Source organism: Alligator mississippiensis, chromosome 4, assembly GCF_030867095.1.
Source record: "Alligator mississippiensis isolate rAllMis1 chromosome 4, rAllMis1, whole genome shotgun sequence".
Lineage (NCBI taxonomy): Eukaryota > Metazoa > Chordata > Crocodylia > Alligatoridae > Alligator > Alligator mississippiensis.
This window is the reverse complement of record NC_081827.1, coordinates 108,724,398-108,742,893: the sequence shown is the minus strand read 5'-3', so window position 1 is coordinate 108,742,893 and position 18,496 is coordinate 108,724,398. Positions and strand designations below refer to the sequence as shown.

The window sequence follows — 18,496 nt, the reverse complement described above, 5'->3', positions numbered from 1 at the left end:
CAACACACTGTAGAAAGACCTTCCTTGTCTGTCAAAATCTTCTATGCCCTGCACTAGCAGATCTAAAGATCTGTGGCAACAAAATGCAGACAGACTTCAAATAGGCTTCCTATATAATGTCTTGCCCTTGAGTTTCACCTAACAGCTACAGTAACATACAAGGATTGCATCTGTCCACAAGAGGAAAAGATAGTTCTATAAAATATAATTTGCCTGCACTTTAGGGAAGCTTTTCCATAAGCTCTTCTGTACTTTAGGCAAGCTCTTCCATAAATAATTTTCCATGACATCTTAAAATGCCATTTTACTGATGAAAGCATTTAATTGCTTAAAATTATTTATGTTATAAAGCATTTTCCAGGTTGGTTAGCATATATAGTCCCATTTTTATTGATTTTGGTTTAAAGTAAAGCTAGAATTTAAAAAATAATCAGTAAAAAGAGGTGACAGATCTTATTAATTCAATACATACACAGTTGGCACCCAAGAAGATTTAAGCCTTGTTGTTTGGTTTTAGTATCCAAGACAGATCTGAGATCTAAAGTTCAAGTAAGCGCTACTTTAGATACCTGGGCATGGGTATAAAACACTGATGAACTTTTAGACCCCGCTACATCTGTTAACTGCCCATAATATAAAACTGTTTAGATCATCATTTCAAGTTCCTTGCATTTCAAGGAATGTTTAGTGCGGTACAATGGATTTCTTTATGAAAACACACATGGAAAGGTATTATAGGGCTAAGATGACCAGAAGAATCAAAGGTAGCCAGTGAATACCTGATCTGCTATTACTGATATGATGAAACCCAACAGCCAGTGAGCTCACCTGCACAGTAAAGTTGTATATATCTTTGCGATGTTTTTTCACCTCCGTGAATGCCATGGTCAGCCCTTTTTCAATACGCTGGCTGAAGTTACAGAATCCAATATCAATGTTTCGAGGCACAAACTGAAGCACTGAAGGTAAAGAAAATACGTTATTCCCAATGATGGCAGCATTTGCATGGAAAGGTGACAGCAGGGTGGGAAGGAGAATCTCCCTCTACTCAGGAAACAGTTTTCCATAAAATCCAGGCTGAACTCAGGGAAGGAGAAGACTGAACAGTACAGCTCAAGGAATTACTGCAGATAGTAGTTCTGTACTGATGCAGAATGCTCTCATCACTAAAATCTGATGTGACAACAAATCAGATTCACCATCAAGAGATTCTGCAGCCAAAACACTCCAACACTCGTGATACCACACTGCAAGCCCTTGGCTGCATGAGACTAATACTGAATCATTTGTGCAAAGCTCTGTATATTGGTGAATTTATTCAAGGTTTTCATGAAGACTCTTTAAAGCAAGACCAGCTGTGACCATCTCTATGAAATAGTAACTGAAATTTAATATTCAGCTCAGTTAAAACACTCCAACTTTGGTTTATCATAATGTAATATCAATCTGACACTTTTCACCAGTACTTACTTAGCAAGCACATGTGTTGACTTCCTGGCAATGTTTTCTCACCCCCCACAAATTCCACTGTCAGCCCATTTTAGTGCACTGGCAGAAGTTACAGAATCTGCCCTGAAAGTTATTTAATGTATCCTTTCCAGGAAATCTACATATACGTGCATGCTAATTAAGCACAGGGAAAGGTGCCAGACTGACAACACTAGATATTACAATTCTTATTATATATGTATTCACAAAGCAGCTACAGAAAAGGAAGCATCTCTGGATGGAGCAACCACTTTGGTGCGACACATTCGTTCGCCTCCTGTGCCCGTTTGTGCTGGCCTGGGTGCCACCTGACATTCTTGACAGGCAAGTCATCTAGAACGGCTGTTTTGTTATGCAAGTTGGCCAAATAAGAACCACTAATTGCAAACAGCTGTTACACAGTTAATACCATATTTTGGTCACTAACAGCCATGGACCATATCAAAAACCACCATCATGCAGTAACAGTGAAAAGCTGCATCCTAGTATAAACAATCCCCTTAGACATCTAATCCCCCCATCTTATGACCATAAATCAACGTAAACAATTGAATTAAAAAAAAATAAACCACATGAATTTTTAGAATTATTTTTGTAAACATAACCAAAAGAATTATTTACGGTCAAAAGTAATTTTAAGTTACACAAAGAGTTAAAAACTTAGATGCACTTTGATTTAAAAATAAAATGCTGCAGAAGATCAGTCACTCTTTTACTAATATCTGTCAAGGCTCTTATATAAAGTTCTGCATTTTCCCTGCAACAGGTCGCAGATGGTAAAAGGGCCTGAGAGGATGGAGACAGATATGGGATTCAGCACTGTGATAACCCGGCTGACACTTAAGGCATCATTAAAAAAAAAAAAAAAAAATTAAATCAAGCACCTTATGCTTTGTTAGTCACATCATCAGATCTGATATTAAATAAGAAGGATAGCAGAACATTTTATTCACACTTCTTACCAAGTGAAAAGCTTTCCAAATCGTTAAACAGCTTACAATAAGAATTGTTTGAAACTTATATAACCTTTTCTACCAAAGGATGGCCAAACTCCCCGTGAAAGTTAAGGAATTGAGCAGATCTAACTTGCAAGACCATCCTTCCTCCCAGCATGAAACCTGTGCATCAATAAGGGACTTCTCTCTACACAATAAAGGATAGCTCACCTGTGTGAACCTGGAACATGGAATCTGGCACAGTGAAAGAAGGACGTAGGGACAAGACCATGGGTGCCTGACCACGAAGAAGGCTGCTGTTCATAAGTACATTCATGACAGCTATTGCCGTGTAAACAAAAGGACCTGATGTCACCAAGAAAGAGAACTGTGGGGAAATCTTATAAACCTATAAAAGTTAAGAAAAAAAAATCAGAATCAATCTTGGCAAATGCTAAGTTCACACCTATACTGTACTGTCTATCTGAAGATCTCAAAGCATAGATGATTCAAGCAACATATCCCTGGGAGGTAGGAAAATATTATCCTTATTTTACTGACAGTGATAGAGATGCATATAGATCTGAACTGGTAGCAAAACTTACTTTCAGCTCCCACCCAGTGCATTAACCAGAGAAGCATCCTCCCTTTGCTAAGGTTATCTCATTAGAATTTGCTCAGTATCTTGATTGTAACACTGCCTTTACGTAATGAACCCCTCTACACCAAACTGGAGTTCACCACATGTTTATTGCCAATCACTGACTTACTGAACAACTGGCCATTATAGTCTGCACATCCTACAACATGAATTTAGAGTAAGCAATCTGCATTCAAAATACATGTTATTAGATTCACTGTTGTGTGATTGAACATATGCATGCAAATACATCTATATGTCAAACATTTTTTTCTGTTAAAGAAGTCCTTCCCCTTCCATACCACCACTATCACTGAACATTTTCACCTTAGTTCTTATACCCCACCCCTATTTTTGTCAGAAGGCAATTCCAAAATTGCAGCCCTTGAAATCAGGATGTTCAAAAGCCATCATCTAATCTAATCAATATACAGTGCTTTCCCTCTCTCCCAGGGCACCCTGTCAATGAACCTGAACACTGACTGACTGTCCTCTTCCCCACCGGGAAAGAGGGCCCACCAGGCAGGATGTCAGTGATCAGCAGGAGATCCCACTACTGCACCAGGGTCTGGACCACCAGCAAGTTTTCAGATAGCTTGCTGGTCTCTGCTGGAGGGTAGTGAGGAGGGCCTGTTGCTGCCCCAGCTGTCTGTGCTGCCATGTGAGGAGGACAACCAGAGGCATGACCAGAAACCAAAGGCTTCAGGTAAATCCATACTGTCCAATGCAACATCAGCATTCTCCAAGCTTTGCGCAACTGGAGGGACCCTGATGACTTTCACCTTATTATTTGATTGAAGGAAGAGCACAGCTTTATCCTTCCCTGGATGTCTCTTAGGCATCTCTCTGTCAGCATGGATTAATAGAAATTACTGCTTAGCTGAGGCAATAGGCAGCTTTTACATTTTTTTGAAAAAAAGAGCAAGACATAGTTTTAAAAAATCTTTAAAACATTGAAGAAAACCACTTGAATTGTAAGGGGGGGGGGAAGCGGGGGGAGCGGGAGCTGCAACCTGACAGAAGAAAGCAATCTCCAGATTCCACAATCTCCAGATTTATTCCTTGTATATACCTGGAGCATGATGCCATCAAATTTCTATTTTAAAAATTGATAGCATTCAAATTAAATTCAACATAAATCATAATTACAGGTGCCTCAGTCCACCTTGCCTGCAGTTTCATTTTGAAATGAAAAAGGTAAAGGATTTCTACAGCTTCAGTTTGTGAAATGGAAAGAAGAAAGGCTAAGACATGCCACAAGAAAATTGTTTGTTATCTATGAAAGAAGTTGGTCTGGAAGACAAGAAAATAAAGAAACAGAACTACACTCATTTGGTATTATCTAAAGTAAAATACTCAGAGAGAGAATGGCCCAGCAAAGACATTGTATTAAAGTGGAGTGAAATGCAAGATGCCATAAGCAACACAGCCACCTCTGCCTGCCATCCAGTTTATATGTAATGAAAGCTATCTTCCTCACTGTTATACTGTAACAGTCCTCAAACACTGCATAGGGCATTCAGTCTGATTAGGTCTAATTTAGCACCAAGACACATTCCTATTTTTGGGCTTCACTGTAGCATGAGGTGGACAATCATTCCAGAAAAATGATAATTTGAGGAAGGTAGAAAGATAAAACCACTGCACCCTCCCTTCCTCTTCCCCCACCTACCTACTCATTTTGCTTCTGTACCACTAAATGACCCATCATAACAAGTATCCATAGACATCTACTTCAGAAGATATTTACAAGCACACAAAGCAGCAAAGGAAGGAGAAATCTGAGCTCAAATGGCAACACTTGAAGGAAAGCCTTTTCAATTCCCTTTTAAGATTAACATTTGTCCTATATTTCAGCTAAGCCACAGTATCATTATATTGCAGCCATGTATTTTATTTTGTGTAATGCACACCTTGCTACCATGCTACATTTAACAAAACTACCTAAGTTTACTGTGCATTACATTGTAAAAAAGAAACAGCATCTGTGAACTATAATAGGAGATATAAAAAGAAGGAAACATTAAAAACAAATGTACTCTTTTTTATCTTAAATTGCAATATGCCCCAACCAGTTAATGGAAACTGTTGCCTAACAAAAGTCTGCTTTGTTTGAGTAGCTGTTTAGCATGAAAGAAGAGCCTGTTTTCAAAGCTGCATGACTGTAGTGATTAATACTTGTTACTATATTGGACAGCTGTTAATTTTAAAAAACATAACATCTTCAGCAGTATTCCGTTACTGGACATGAAATCTTTTTCTGGTGAGATAAGGAGATAAGAATATGTCCGCTATATGCAATTAAGGGACGGAGGAAAAAAAAAACAAAAAACAGACACCACCAAGACTTCACTAAGAGAAAACATGTACGACAGTGGTTCCCTTCTATAGCATAAGCATGACTGATTGCACAGAAATGCTCTCTCCCTTTGATAAGAGGGATTTTGTAAAGAATGAACCCAGGCTCAGAAAACTAGCTGCATTATTTATAAAACAGACCGACTCCCGGCAGCCTAGGGCCAATGTATCCCATCAAGAGCTTTGCATGGTAATAGTGGACATGAAAGGAAAGAATTTAAAGTGGGAAACCATGAAGGGGAGGATGGGGGAGGGAAGATCTCAAATGTTAGCTGCAGTCAACCTTCAAATATTTAGCAGTATACTCAGTCCTATTGCAGTTGCTACTATTTTAGTAAAAAGCTGCTTGTATTATTGAAATATGCAGTGCCCTCATGCAGTCAGTGCAGTTTCACGCACATGAACTTTTGACTCACACAGTTTTACAGATATATACCAGCTGAGGGAGTGGTTCACTGGCTGAAACTACTGAAGCTTTAAATTGTACAATTCTTTAAACCTTTCCAAAAGAAAAAACCTTGCAGTTTTGGGGGAGATGGAAGGTAACCTTTTATATAGAAAATAGAAAAAGAAGGTTATCAGACAACTGAACTTTTGGGAAGAGTGCTGGGGGAAGAGAACTCCATTAGGGACCCATATTGAGAATAGGTCCTAACTAAAGCAGTCTCCTGAAACATCGGGGAAAACAATCCAAGACAAAGAAGAGGGGCCATATGGATTTGGTTGGTTCAATAACTGAGTCAGGGTGTATACAACTAACAGCTGAAACATTTCCAATGCCTTTGAAATGTTCCAAAAAGTGGCTGAAATGCTCCAAAATAATACTGCTGGAAATGAAGTACCTCTTTTAGATACATGTGCATGGGAAATCAGGAACCTATAGGTCCTCCAAAATCCCACAGTGCTCTTCTCTCTCCCTCCTGGGCTCTTCAGCCCTCAGTCTCCTCTACCTCTCCACTCTTGGGAGAGGGAAAGAGGAGAAATCCAGGGGATTAGAGACTGGAAAACCAGGTATTCTAGTGATGGTCACCCTTACCACCACTGCATATCCCTATGCCCCATCTTGCTTGCTGCCCCACTTCCTCTGATAAATCATGTCCCAACCACTAGAGCCCCATGGTCCTACCAGACCTCTGTGTCCCACCACTGCTGCCCTTTCATCCTCCAATCCCCCTACCTCTCCATCCCTGCAGGCATTGAAGCATTTTGAAGTGTTACAACTTGGGGGGCACAAAGTTGGGGCTATGCATATGTCCCCAGCTGAAATGTCATCCTTTTGAAACATTTCTAACGTTACTTCTGTCCACACCCTTAGAGTATGGGACAAACATAATGGGCATTTATACACATACCTTTTCATCCTATGACACGCCAGAGATCCAGTGGGTTGAAGCAGACTGCTCCACTCCGCACAGAGCTGATGCGTGCTGTGCTGTGTCACATGTAGTTGTATAAGTGATGAAATGCACGTCAGCACATAGAAAACGGCAGTGGTGCACTTTTGAAATAAAACACCTTTGAACTAAAACAACTACGTGCGCTGTCTCTGTCTCCAGAAGGGGAGTGGAGAAGGGGGAGAGCAGGGAAAAGCCCACCAAAAGTCCCCTTGTGGAGCGGGGGTGGGGGAGGGAGGGAGAGAGAGAGAGTGCCCTTGTCCTCTGGGGGAGCAGGGCATGGAGTGGGGGCTGCCCAGTTGCTAGGTCTTGGGAGCCTGCTATAGGTTAGGGAAGGGGGTAGGCCAGGGGGCAAATGCAGCACAGCTCCCTGGGCAGTGTGGTTCACACTGCTCCTGTGGCATTCTTCATGAGGCCGAGTCCCACTCGCTCATGCCAGAGCAGTCCACACCACTCTCCTGCCAGTGCCCACAACTCAGCTGAGTGCTGCTTGGTGTCCCCACAACTCCAGTTCCAGGATCTGGAGCCAGACCCCCACATGCCTGCTGGGAATAGCACAGTGTGGTGCAGCAGGAGTGAGAGAAGGAGCTGTTGCTGGAGGCCGGGGGGTGCAAAGCAGCACCCATTTGGCTGTATCCACCCTGGGAACAGCCCACTAGAAGCTGCTTCTGCTCTTGCCCCAGTACATGGGGGCTCCAGCTCCTAAAAAACTAGTCAGGAGCCGAAGCTAGAGCCCTGGCAGTGTGGCAAGAGCTACCTGTCTGAAGCTTCTCACTCGCCTGCCCAGAACAGCATGGCACAGCATGACATGGTGGAGCAGCAGCAGGACCAGCTTCCAGTGGGCTGTTCCCAATGTGGATACAGCCAGTCAGGTGCTGCTCTGTACTCTCTAACTCCAGTCCCCGTACCTGCCCCCAGCACCTCTCACCAGCCTGCTCCTCCTCTTTCTCCTGCTGCACTACACTGCACCACTCCTGGCAGGCATGGAGGGGCCCAGCTCCAGATACTGGAGCTGGAGACAGGGGGTGCAGAGCAGTACGCAGTCAGGGTGCAGGCACCAGTGGGAACATGGCGGAGGCTGCTCCAGCGTGAGTGAGTGGGCTCAGCCCTATGTAGAGTGCTGGGGCTCCGGCTCCAGATCTAGCAGCTGGGAGCTGAAGCCAGAGCCTCATATGCTGGGGCAGGAGCCATCCTACTGAAACTGCTTGCCCAGTGCAGCCTTCAAAACGGTGGCCCCGGCCATGAAATTGAGGGCTCTGGCTGTGTTACAGCCATATAATTGGCCACCAGGGACAGCTAATTTGGCAGGTCTGTAGTCATAACTGAAACCTGGCAAAGATGCACATACATCTTTAGGTGGGCTGCCTACTAGAGGGAAACAAAAGCCTACATTCTTAAGATAAATCTTTACTGAAGTTAACATGAATGAATGAGCTTCTGTTTCTCCACTCAGTCAAGGCTAGCTCAGCTCAGCGTTTCCACAAAGCAATGGATAAATATGGCTGTAATAGTGTTGCACACTGGCACTGTACTGAACCAAGTGAAGTACTTGGACTTCTGGTGCCTACCCCTTGGGTTGAGTACTACAGTAGTGTGCACTGCTCTTTGCAAGTTTTTGTGCTATCTATGCAACCCAAATGACTGCGGCCTACAGAATACAATTTACCTTATTAGGACAAGCTCTACTGCATACATGGGGATAATGGGGCATTTAGGGAAAGACTAAGGTGATGACCGTGCTGTTTTATAGGCTTGATGCAGGCAGGCAGAATGCACTAGCTGGATTTGGGAACAGAAGAGTTAGAGAAGTAAGAAATGCCTTGTATTCCTTATGCTTAGCTTGGAAAGGAATGTACAGATCATGTGAGAATTACAGTAATTTATTTTACTAATGTACCTTACAAGATAAACATGTGCCTATGCACATGCTGTAAAGCTCTGACTGCATTAAAATAAGTGTGTTCTGAAGTCCTCTTTTCTTTTTACTCAAAGTACTTGCTTACCAAGAGACCAACAAACAGAAGAAAGGTACCCCACCAAGTATTCGAGCCCAAAAGGCAGACAAGTGCACTGAGGACATAGTACTGTGCCACACATACTAGAACTGTACATTGTCAGATCACCTGCTGCCCTTCAACTGTGCTTGCATAAGGATATTGTTCACAGGAAATAGCTGGATCATGTGTACTTCCATCCATGGGCTGGCTACCTCCCCAGAGATCATCACAATGGAGGAAGAAGAGAGGAGGCCATGGCAGGCAGCTAGATCTGGACTAGAGCCAGGGCCAATGCTGTACCCAGGTTGTACTCAGATCCCACTCAAACAGATCTCATGCCACTGGTCCTGCTGTATTCTCAAGGTATAGCCAGGGGTCATGAAGTCCATCTTCTCTCTTCCCTCTCACGTGCATCCTGTTTCTGGCATTCTTGCTCTGGAATTTCCCTCTGGACAAAGAGGCAGTCCAACCTCCTAGCAGCAGCCATAAACAGATCGGTCCTTGTCCTCTTCCTTTCTGCTTCAAAGGTTCATGGCCCTGGTGCTGATGGTCAATAGTTTCCTAAAGGTCAACACCTTGTCTGCACTGGGACAGGGAGCCCTAAAGACCCACAAAACACCACTCTTTCCAAGGGGGTAGAAGGAAGGAAATAAAAGTCTCTTCCTTTTAACTTTCTGTATCACTATGAGGGAAAATCTGACACTCTCCTACATACTCTATCTCCAACTGCAGTGAGAGAATGGCCCTAAACAAATCATGATGGCCCCCTCATGACAGCAGACAAAAGTCACATCCATGCCCAGTTGAGCCAATAAAGTTCCATCCCACTGCTCTGGTCCCCCAACCGCAGGGGTGTGTGGAGCACCCCATAGCTGGGAGATCATAATAGCTGGGAGACTGCAGCAGCTGCAATCTCCCAGCTGCTGCCTGAAATGCCCCCATGCCCAACACACTGGCTGTGATCTCCCAGTCCCAGCGTGCTTTGTGCTCCCCAGCACCTGGGAGATTGCAGCAACTGCAGACTGCCTACAAGTACAAATTAAAGCTGGATAGAAACCAGCTACAAAGTTATTACACATTTTCAAGCAATAACTTTGTAGCTGGTTGGACTGTTTTAAGGCATGATACTTAATTTCCACATGTAGCCAGTCTAAATTTATTGCATAGTTCATAAGGTTATTGCACAATAGATCTAATGTGTAGAGCAGGCCTCAATATACTAACCTAAAAATGAAAAGGCAAGTTTTATCATACTGAAGGATTTCTCCAAGAATAAGCAAATCTAAGGCCAATCTCTCTTTGTAATTTGAAAGGAAGGTATTGGTAGCCAACAGGATCCCAGATTAAGTAATTTACTTTGCGACTGTGAAGTAAATTATGTAATCTCCTTGTATTTTGGCTATGTATTTACTAGTCTAAGGTTAGCCCAGTGAGAACGGCCACACTGTAAAATAACACTCAAACTGAAACAGAGTGTGATTGTGTTAACTGATAAGAGTATTTCCCATGATGAACCTTCAACTATAAGCCCTACCAAACTCAAGATTGGGGCACCCCTCCGCTAATAACTTGAATTAACTCTGAAGATGTGACGTTAACAGAACAAGAAAAACAAAATAGGACCAGGTGTTGCATCTGCGCTTAACTAGCATGGTGGACTGAAAACTATAGAAAAGGTAGAAAGCTGTAAACAATCTAAAAAGGTTTTCTCCAATTTGTTTTCTTGAAAGAAAAACACTGAATAAAAACACAGCAGATGTTCTGAACACACTTCAAAGTACTCTCAAAGCATCAACAGCTAAGAAATAAAGAAAGCTAACCCAATACTACTAAAAGTATATACAAATGATTTCAATGTACTAGGCTGAACTCATCCAAAACAGGGCATAAGATATAATCATTGCACTCTGTCTGCAGATAGTTGGCATTTCTTTTCAAGTATTATGCCAGAACAAAGATGCAATAAATCCCTGTTACTGCCAACAAGGCAAATTAAGGCATCTCACTTCTCCAAAAACCTGTCAAAAATGCCATGCCATTTTCACATAAGTAGTTGTAAATGTATCTTTGTTTGTTCTTCAATGGGCACATTCTTCTGCAATTACTCAGGTTAAATATTACTGAGTTGGTACCACTGATTTCAAAAGGACTATCTAAAATCAGGTATTCCTTCTTGTGAATAAGACTTACAGCATTAGGATTTAAATCAAGAAATGAGTAAAATGTATTGTTCCCCATTTTTTCCTACATTCCACATTGTCGTGTCCAATTATGATTAGATCCAAGTCATAACTCTCCCCCCCCCAAAAACCCAACAACCTTAGGGTCCATCCCCTCCCCACAAAAAATGTGTCTTTAGGAACGTAAATTTAAACCTAAGCTCTAGTTTGCACTGAGTTTTAGACTTGGGAACAGTGCTGAAACACTGTAAGGACGATTCCTTGATTAGATTTGAGTGTCAAAGCAGATGGGAATCTAAGCTTCTATAAACAAAAGCTAATCCTATAAACAAGAGATGAAGGGGGGAAAGCACTATGGAAGATCCCAGATCTAGTTGTCTGCAGTCTTTCCGTTGTCTGAAAATAGCACATCCCTCCTTCATTTAAAAAGCCCCAAGCTCCTGATTTCCTCTGTTTCCCTGCAAGTACTGGTGAAAACAACAAAACAAAATTAGGACAGGTTTTGCAAAAGGTCCTCTCCTTGGTCATCAGCCAGCACACAAAAGAACCAAAACCCTAACCTGATCATTTGGAAGGTAAAAGATTTTCAATTTACAATTTCACCTCACCTGCCAATAAGAATGACAAGTTGTAGGGGGCAACTCCCTTTTCAAGCCATGGAGAACAGAAAATGCCCTAAATGTCATAATTGATTTTTGTACTTGTATTAAATGCAAGAAAAATATGGCTTTATATATTTAACTTTGAATAATTGATTTACTAACAGCATTTTCTCTCTCAATAATCTTATTTCACAAAAAAAAAAAAAAGCTTTAATGTTATCATATCATTTAAAGTGCATAGGCATACCGTACCACTTACCTCCAGCTCTACAGATCGCCTGAATTGAATTCTCAGCACTTCTCTGATGGATTCACTGACATTTTCTAGATTAGCTCTTCGGGCCAGCACTAGAAATTAACATCAGTCAGTAAATACATTTTAGATTTGTATTAGACACCTTGGTTCAATGCTGCATTTTCAAATTGTGTAATGCATGAAAAAGCAGGTTAAGAGATCAGTAAAATGGAACATACTTAGAAAAGTGACTGTAAATCGTTTCATGAGTTCCTTGTTCATTTCCTCTCATGTTTTTCAATATCAAATTTGTTCTGTTTGCTGGTAAAAATAACAGTCTTATTAATATATAGCCCTGAAATTTAAACCAGATCTGAAAGCCAAACTCTATTATTTTTCACTTGTGCTTTGTAATAAAAATCCTGCTACTGTAACGTAGCTAATAATTCTGTAGATAATGCATGAGCCAGAATGGAAAGCAGATCACAGTTCAATAGCTGTGGTGGATATTTGCTGATAAAAGGCATAATAAAGCTTCCAAACCAATTTATCAAAAAAATAAAAAAATAAGAAACTGATTACCCAGAGTGGCAGGGATGTTGAATATGAAAGCACTTTCAAGACAAAAACTACAAGAGTGCTTTGCTAACTTAAATAAATTAAAAAAAAAAATCACACTTTAAACTGTGACTGATTAAAGAAAGAAACTGAAGTGGCATCTTGGCATTTTATATTTATTTTTCATCAATAGTGTGCATAGCAAAATTATTCTGTTAACAAGTCAAAAAAAATCCTACTGCTAACACACCCAATTGCTCTTATATCTGGAAAAAATAAAACCATGAACTTTCTACTTTATGTATCACATGAACACATTCTGGTCATAAAACTTAACTGTATGTTTTGCTGAAGGTTATGGAATACATCTCACTCTTCCAACAACTGCACTTAGCTGTACCTTGCTAATTTGACAATAAACTAGAAAGACTGATTTCCATTTTTTTCAGTCATAACCACACCAAGTCCAATAAAAATAATTCAGAGAGAGAGAGAGAGAGAGAGAGAGAGAGTGTGTGTGTGTGTGTGTGTGTACGCGAACTTGCTTTCATATGTTCTCCTACTTAAAAAAATAAATCTTGGTTCTTTGCAAACAAATCTAACAACTTTACAGGGAATTTTTGCAGGATCATGTGACCTGAATAAACAGAAAGTGCCACGACAATAATCTATGTTGCCAACCAGAAGTATAAAGTATCATCAATTCAACATCCCTACATGCAGTTTTAAAGCACCATCTGTGCTTATCTGGCGCTTGCAAAACAAGTTTTGTACAAAGTCATAATTTGCAAGAACAAGCAACTGTATGCAAACACAGACAGCATCTATGGTCATACAGGCTAATTTTTTTGGAAATTTGGCTCTTGATGTGAAATAATTACCTGGAAACAGAACTAAAAGATTTATTTAAGTGACCTAAATTTCTTGCTATGTTTCTTTTCTTTACTTATCTAATACAAACACACACAATTTAAATTATATAGTTTTGCATTACAAGGGGAAGCTCATTATAGTGATTCCTTTGGGGTACAAGGTAGAGTTTAAAAAAAAAAAAAAAATGAAGAAAAGCATTAAAATAAGACTTTAGAAATGTCTTACCAGCTGTGACTAAGTAAGTGTCAGGAACAGTGATATCACACACATATGGTTGCCTGGTGGCAGTCATGGCAGATGTTATAATTATAGCTTCAGATGGAGTAGTGGCCACTGCAGTAGAGGAGGAGGAGGAGGATGAAACACTTGAGCTGCTTTCAGTAGTTGTACTATGGTCAACTGTGCTAGTGATGGTGGTTGCTGCAGGAGTAGTCAAGCTTGTTATATTGGTAACCCCAGGTAAAGCAGTTCTTGCTGGAGTGACAAATTCAATGGTAGTGTTGGTAGTGTTCACAGACGGAGGCAACTGTGTAGGGACAAATGATGTGACCACAGAAATTGACTCAGTAGGTGCACCAGTAATGCTGCTAACATCTGCATATGATGTCGACACGTACGGATTAGTTGTAAAATACGCTGTACTAGCAATGGCCTTAGAATAAGAGGTTAAAAGCAACATATGGTTAACAGTAGCACCAATATCCTCATATGAAGCTGTACTAGCTGAAAAAAATGATGAAGATACATAAGATACATTTATGACAGGAGTTATCCAAATGGTAGTAAACCATGAGGTCAAGTGTGTTTCATCAATCAAGGTGTTGCTGGTGACAATAGACTCAGAGTCAGACATGGAGAGCACCAGAGTAGGAACCACCAATTCAAGGGAGAGGAGCGAAGACTCTAACCGAGAGGTAGCTTCTGTGAAAGTTGAGGTAAACAACACTTCAGAATCCATTTGCAAGAGTGACGTTGCTTCCAGTGACATGGAAAAGTCGGCATGAAAACTAAACGATGGTGTTATTTCAGGAATGTGTGCAACTGGAACAGAAGATGTATTTGAATTAAAATACGAAGTATGCCAAGGAGACAGCTGAGAAAACTCTGTACTTGTGCTGTTGGTAGCAGGCAGCTTACTTGAATCCCATCTAGAGAGATCACCAACATGTAGAGATGTTCCAAGCAGCGTAGGCAAAATTTGAGGTAAAAGTGTTGATAAATCACTTGGCATTATTGAGTAAAAGTTTGATGCAGCTGATGAAACAGATAATGAGATGTTAGGTTCAAAGAGTAAAGGTGTTGATAAAAGTATGGTTGAAAAATCTGACATATTTATAGATAATCCACCTATTGACAAACTTGCAGATGTTGTGTCAAGCAAAAACACAGATTCTGATGGCATAAATTCAGGCAATTCCAGCAAGTTTGTAGGTTTGATTGTAATTAATGGGATGCTCTCATTTGCAGTAAAATCTGGTTCAAGAAGAACACTGGTGCTACTAAAAGGTTCTACTGTCAGATTGGATGTTAACATAACAGTTTCAGTAACAGAGGAGAACTGTATAGAAGAAGTGATATCCAATGAAATGTCTTCTGAGAGCTGACTGTATGAAGGAAATATTGTTGTAGGCGTTACTTTAAGGCCAACATTGAGAGTGCTCGAAAAAACCCAGTTTGGCTCAGAGACTTCTATGAATCTTGAGGAAAACAAAACAACAGGCCTTGATGGGAAACTAGTATCAAAGACTTCGGGAGCAGATTCCTCTTGTTCATACTGGTCAGCTTGTACTGTTGTAAATGGACTAATGACTTTAACCTCTGAGGCTGTGAATGATAATGTTTCAATATAATCACCTGAACCCACATCATGTTCCATGTTTTCTGCTGAAAAGCCCTGTTCTGATGGAACGGAGGCCAAGTCACAGTACAAACACAAAGCATATGGTCTACTGAAAGGCACTGGGCTTATGAGCTCACTGAAGGGCTCAACTTGATTGGGTATTTCTGAACTGCCAGGCATATTTGGTGTTGTACTGGAGGATTCATGGGAAAACACTCTTGTAAACAAGTCATCAATAAGAAAGCTATCAGAATCAGAGGAAACAGCATCTGAATGAACTGGGAAAGACACAAATGGAAGACTAGTCAAAAACAAAGCAGGTTCCGTGCTGGTTGCCAAAACAGGTGTTGAACTAGAAATGCTTGCAACAGGGTAAGTCCTTAGATCCAAAGCTTCTGTTGCACTGCTATTCACACCAGAATTAGTTTTAATGTACTGGCCAGTACTTTTTGCCAAAGCATGTGGGGTAACTTGGGTATCTTTATCCAATTGCTGCATAAGAACAGATGACCCTTCAGATGCAGTATCAAAAGGCAAAGAAACTGAGGACAGTGAAATAGATGCCAAGCTTTCATCTACATTTTTCTCCAGAGCCACCAAAACCTCTGATGCAAAAGAACTTAAATAAATATCTGTCTTTGTGGGGTATAAAAGTAAGTCTCTGTTTGCAGTCAGAATTTCATGATCTGGGGTAAAAGAATTCAACTGTGTGAGAGAGTTACTGTGTCCAGAAACAACACTTAAGCTTGTCTTTTGCGGTGTTGTTTTCAATACATCATATAGTAAAGAAAAAACTGATAATGAAGGTGTTAGCAGTGTAGTTCCTAATGTTTCTCTTGGTGGCTCTACTGCATTATCTGAGTCATGCATTGTTGCAATAGACTGTAGAGAAGAAGTCCACTGTGCATTTGAAAGTGAGCCAATAAATTCATTGTCACTTAAGAATGCCTCACTGCTAGTTACTGAGACATCTACCGTTGGTATGCTTCTCCCTTCTGAACCTTTGACTGTTCTTTCTTGATCAGATAATGTCATGACCAGGGGAGAAGTGATTGATGGCAAAACCATGTGGAGGAAATTGTCTTGGGGTTCTGAAGTGTTTTTTAAGGCCATGTGTGTCACGCTGCCCACTGTGCTTTGCTGTTGCTTAGGACCCACTGAGAACATGGAAAGGTTTTGCCGCTCCAAGGAAATATCATCTAAAAAGGAAAGGAAAAAAAATGGATTAGCCATACAGTTACAATACACAAGCACCAAGACTATAATCAGAAAAACCTACAAATATTGGGGTTTTTTTAGGTAAATATTTGAAATCCTCAGACGTCATGATGACCAAAGTTAATAAAGTCTGACAACCCAAGTGACAAGTTTCACAATAGTATTACATTCCTTCAGGGCAGAGCATCACTCTGCTAAACTATTCCCAACCCACAGCCAACAAAAAAAAAACCACTCTTCTAAATGCTGGATGACAATGTTAAAGCCAGCTGCTCTGTTTTCACACGCATATCAGTTAACGTTTCAAGAACATAAAAAGGTATATTACATTATAATGTAAAGCAAAAGTATGGACTTTCTGGGGATTTAATTTTTTATTTGATTCCTACTAATTTATTTCCTTGAGTTTTACCACCCCTTTTAATACTGCACTAATCAGCACAGTGAATGCAGAGTTGACTGAGGTTAACCATAAGGGAAGTGGGATAGTGGGGGACCTGGAGGAATGAGAGGCTTCATTCCTCCTGAGAAAGTAGGGCAATCAGCTAGTCACCTCAGGTGTCTGCACGTGAATGCACAGAGCCCAGGAAACAACCAAAAAGAATTGGAAGTCCTAGCACAGTCACAGAACTATGATAAGATTGGAATAACAGAGCTCGCATGACTGGAGCACTGTCATGGATGGGTACAAACTGTTCAGGAAGGACAGGCAAGGGAGAAGAGGAGAAGAAATTGTGCTGCATGTAAAAGAGCTGTATGATTGCTCAGAGCTCCAGTATGAAACTGGAGCCAGGACTGTTGAAAGTCTCTGGGTTAAGGTTAGAGGGGAGAGCAACAAGGGTGATGTTGTGGTGGGTTATGTGCTGTAGACCACCAGACCCGGAGGATGAGGTAGATGAGGCTTTCTTTAGATAAGTAGTTGAAGTTTCCTGAGCACAGGCCCTGGTTCTCATGGGGGACTTCAACCATCCTGACATGTGCTGGGAGGGCAAAACAGCAGTGCACAGGCAATCCAGGAAGTTTTTGGAGAGCTCTGGAGACAACTTCCTGATGCAAATATTGGAGAGACCAACTAGGGGCCATGTTCTTCTTGCCCTACTGCTCACCAACAGGGAAGAATTGGTGGGGGATGTAGAAGTGGGTGGCAACTTGGGCAACAGTGACCACGAGATGACTGAGTTCAGGATCCTGACAAAAAGGAAGGATGGAGAGCAGCAGAGTAAGGACCCTGGACTTCAGAAAAGCAGACTTTCACTCCCTCAGGGAACTGGTAGGCAGGATTGCCTGGGAGGGCAGTCTGGAGGGGAAAGAAGTCCAGGAGAGCTGGTTGTATTTTAAAGAAACCTTACTGAGGGCACAGGAACAAACCAACCTGATGTGCAAGAAGAACAGCAAATGTGGCAAGCAACCAGGCTGGCTTAGCAGATAACTCTTTGGTGAAGTTAAACACAGTAAATTTAAGTTTACAAGAAGTAGAAGCTTGGACAAACAACTTGGGAGGAGTATAAAAGCATCGCTCAGCCATGCACGGATGAAGTCAGGAAGGCCAAAGTGCAATTGGAGTTGCAGCTAGCCAGGGACACGAAGCATAACAAGAAGGGTTTCTACAAGTATGTTAGCAACAAGAGGAAGACAGGAGAAAGTGTGGGTCCCTTACTGAATGGGGGAGGCAACCTAGGGACAGATGATGAGAAAAAGGCTGAAGTACTTGATGTCTTTTTTACCTCAGTCTTCACAGGCAAGGTCAACTCCCAGACTACTGTGCAGGGCAGCACAGTTTGGGGAAGAGGTGAACAGCCCTCAGTGGTGAAAGAACAGGTTAAGGACTATTTAGAAAGGCTGGACATGTCCAAGTCCACGGGGCCAGATGCAATGCATCCGGGGGTGCTGAGGGAGCTGACTGATGTGACTGCAGAGCCGCTAGCCATTATCTTTGAAAACTCATGTTGATTGTGGGAGGTCCCAGACTATTGGAAAAGGGCAAATATAGGGCTCCTATCTGGAAGATGGGATGGACTGTACCCTCAGCAAGTTTGCAAGTGGCACCAATCTAGGGGGGGTGTAGTAGGGTAGATACACTGTAGGACTAGGATTCAAAGTAACCTCAATAAATTGGAGGATTGGGCCAAAAGAAATCTCATGAGGTTCAACAAGGACAAGTGCAAAGCCCTGCACTTA

At 41.4% G+C, this 18,496-nt stretch overlaps 1 protein-coding gene across 5 annotated transcripts in view; it reads right to left on the bottom strand.

The window, feature by feature from the left end:
• The window catches only part of KIAA1549 (KIAA1549 ortholog), a 233,159-nt gene that overhangs the window by 99,416 nt on the left and 115,247 nt on the right, over window positions 1–18,496 (bottom strand). For all 5 annotated transcript variants that reach the window (XM_059726456.1, XM_059726454.1, XM_059726455.1 and 2 more), the window contains exons 2-5: window positions 13,486–16,299; window positions 11,854–11,942; window positions 2,655–2,832; window positions 829–959 (exon numbers count right to left, since the gene is read on the bottom strand). In XM_059726456.1, coding sequence (XP_059582439.1) covers window positions 829–959; window positions 2,655–2,832; window positions 11,854–11,942; window positions 13,486–16,267 — 3,180 coding nt within the window. In that variant the 5' untranslated portion in view covers window positions 16,268–16,299. The remainder of the gene's footprint in view (window positions 1–828; window positions 960–2,654; window positions 2,833–11,853; window positions 11,943–13,485; window positions 16,300–18,496) is intronic.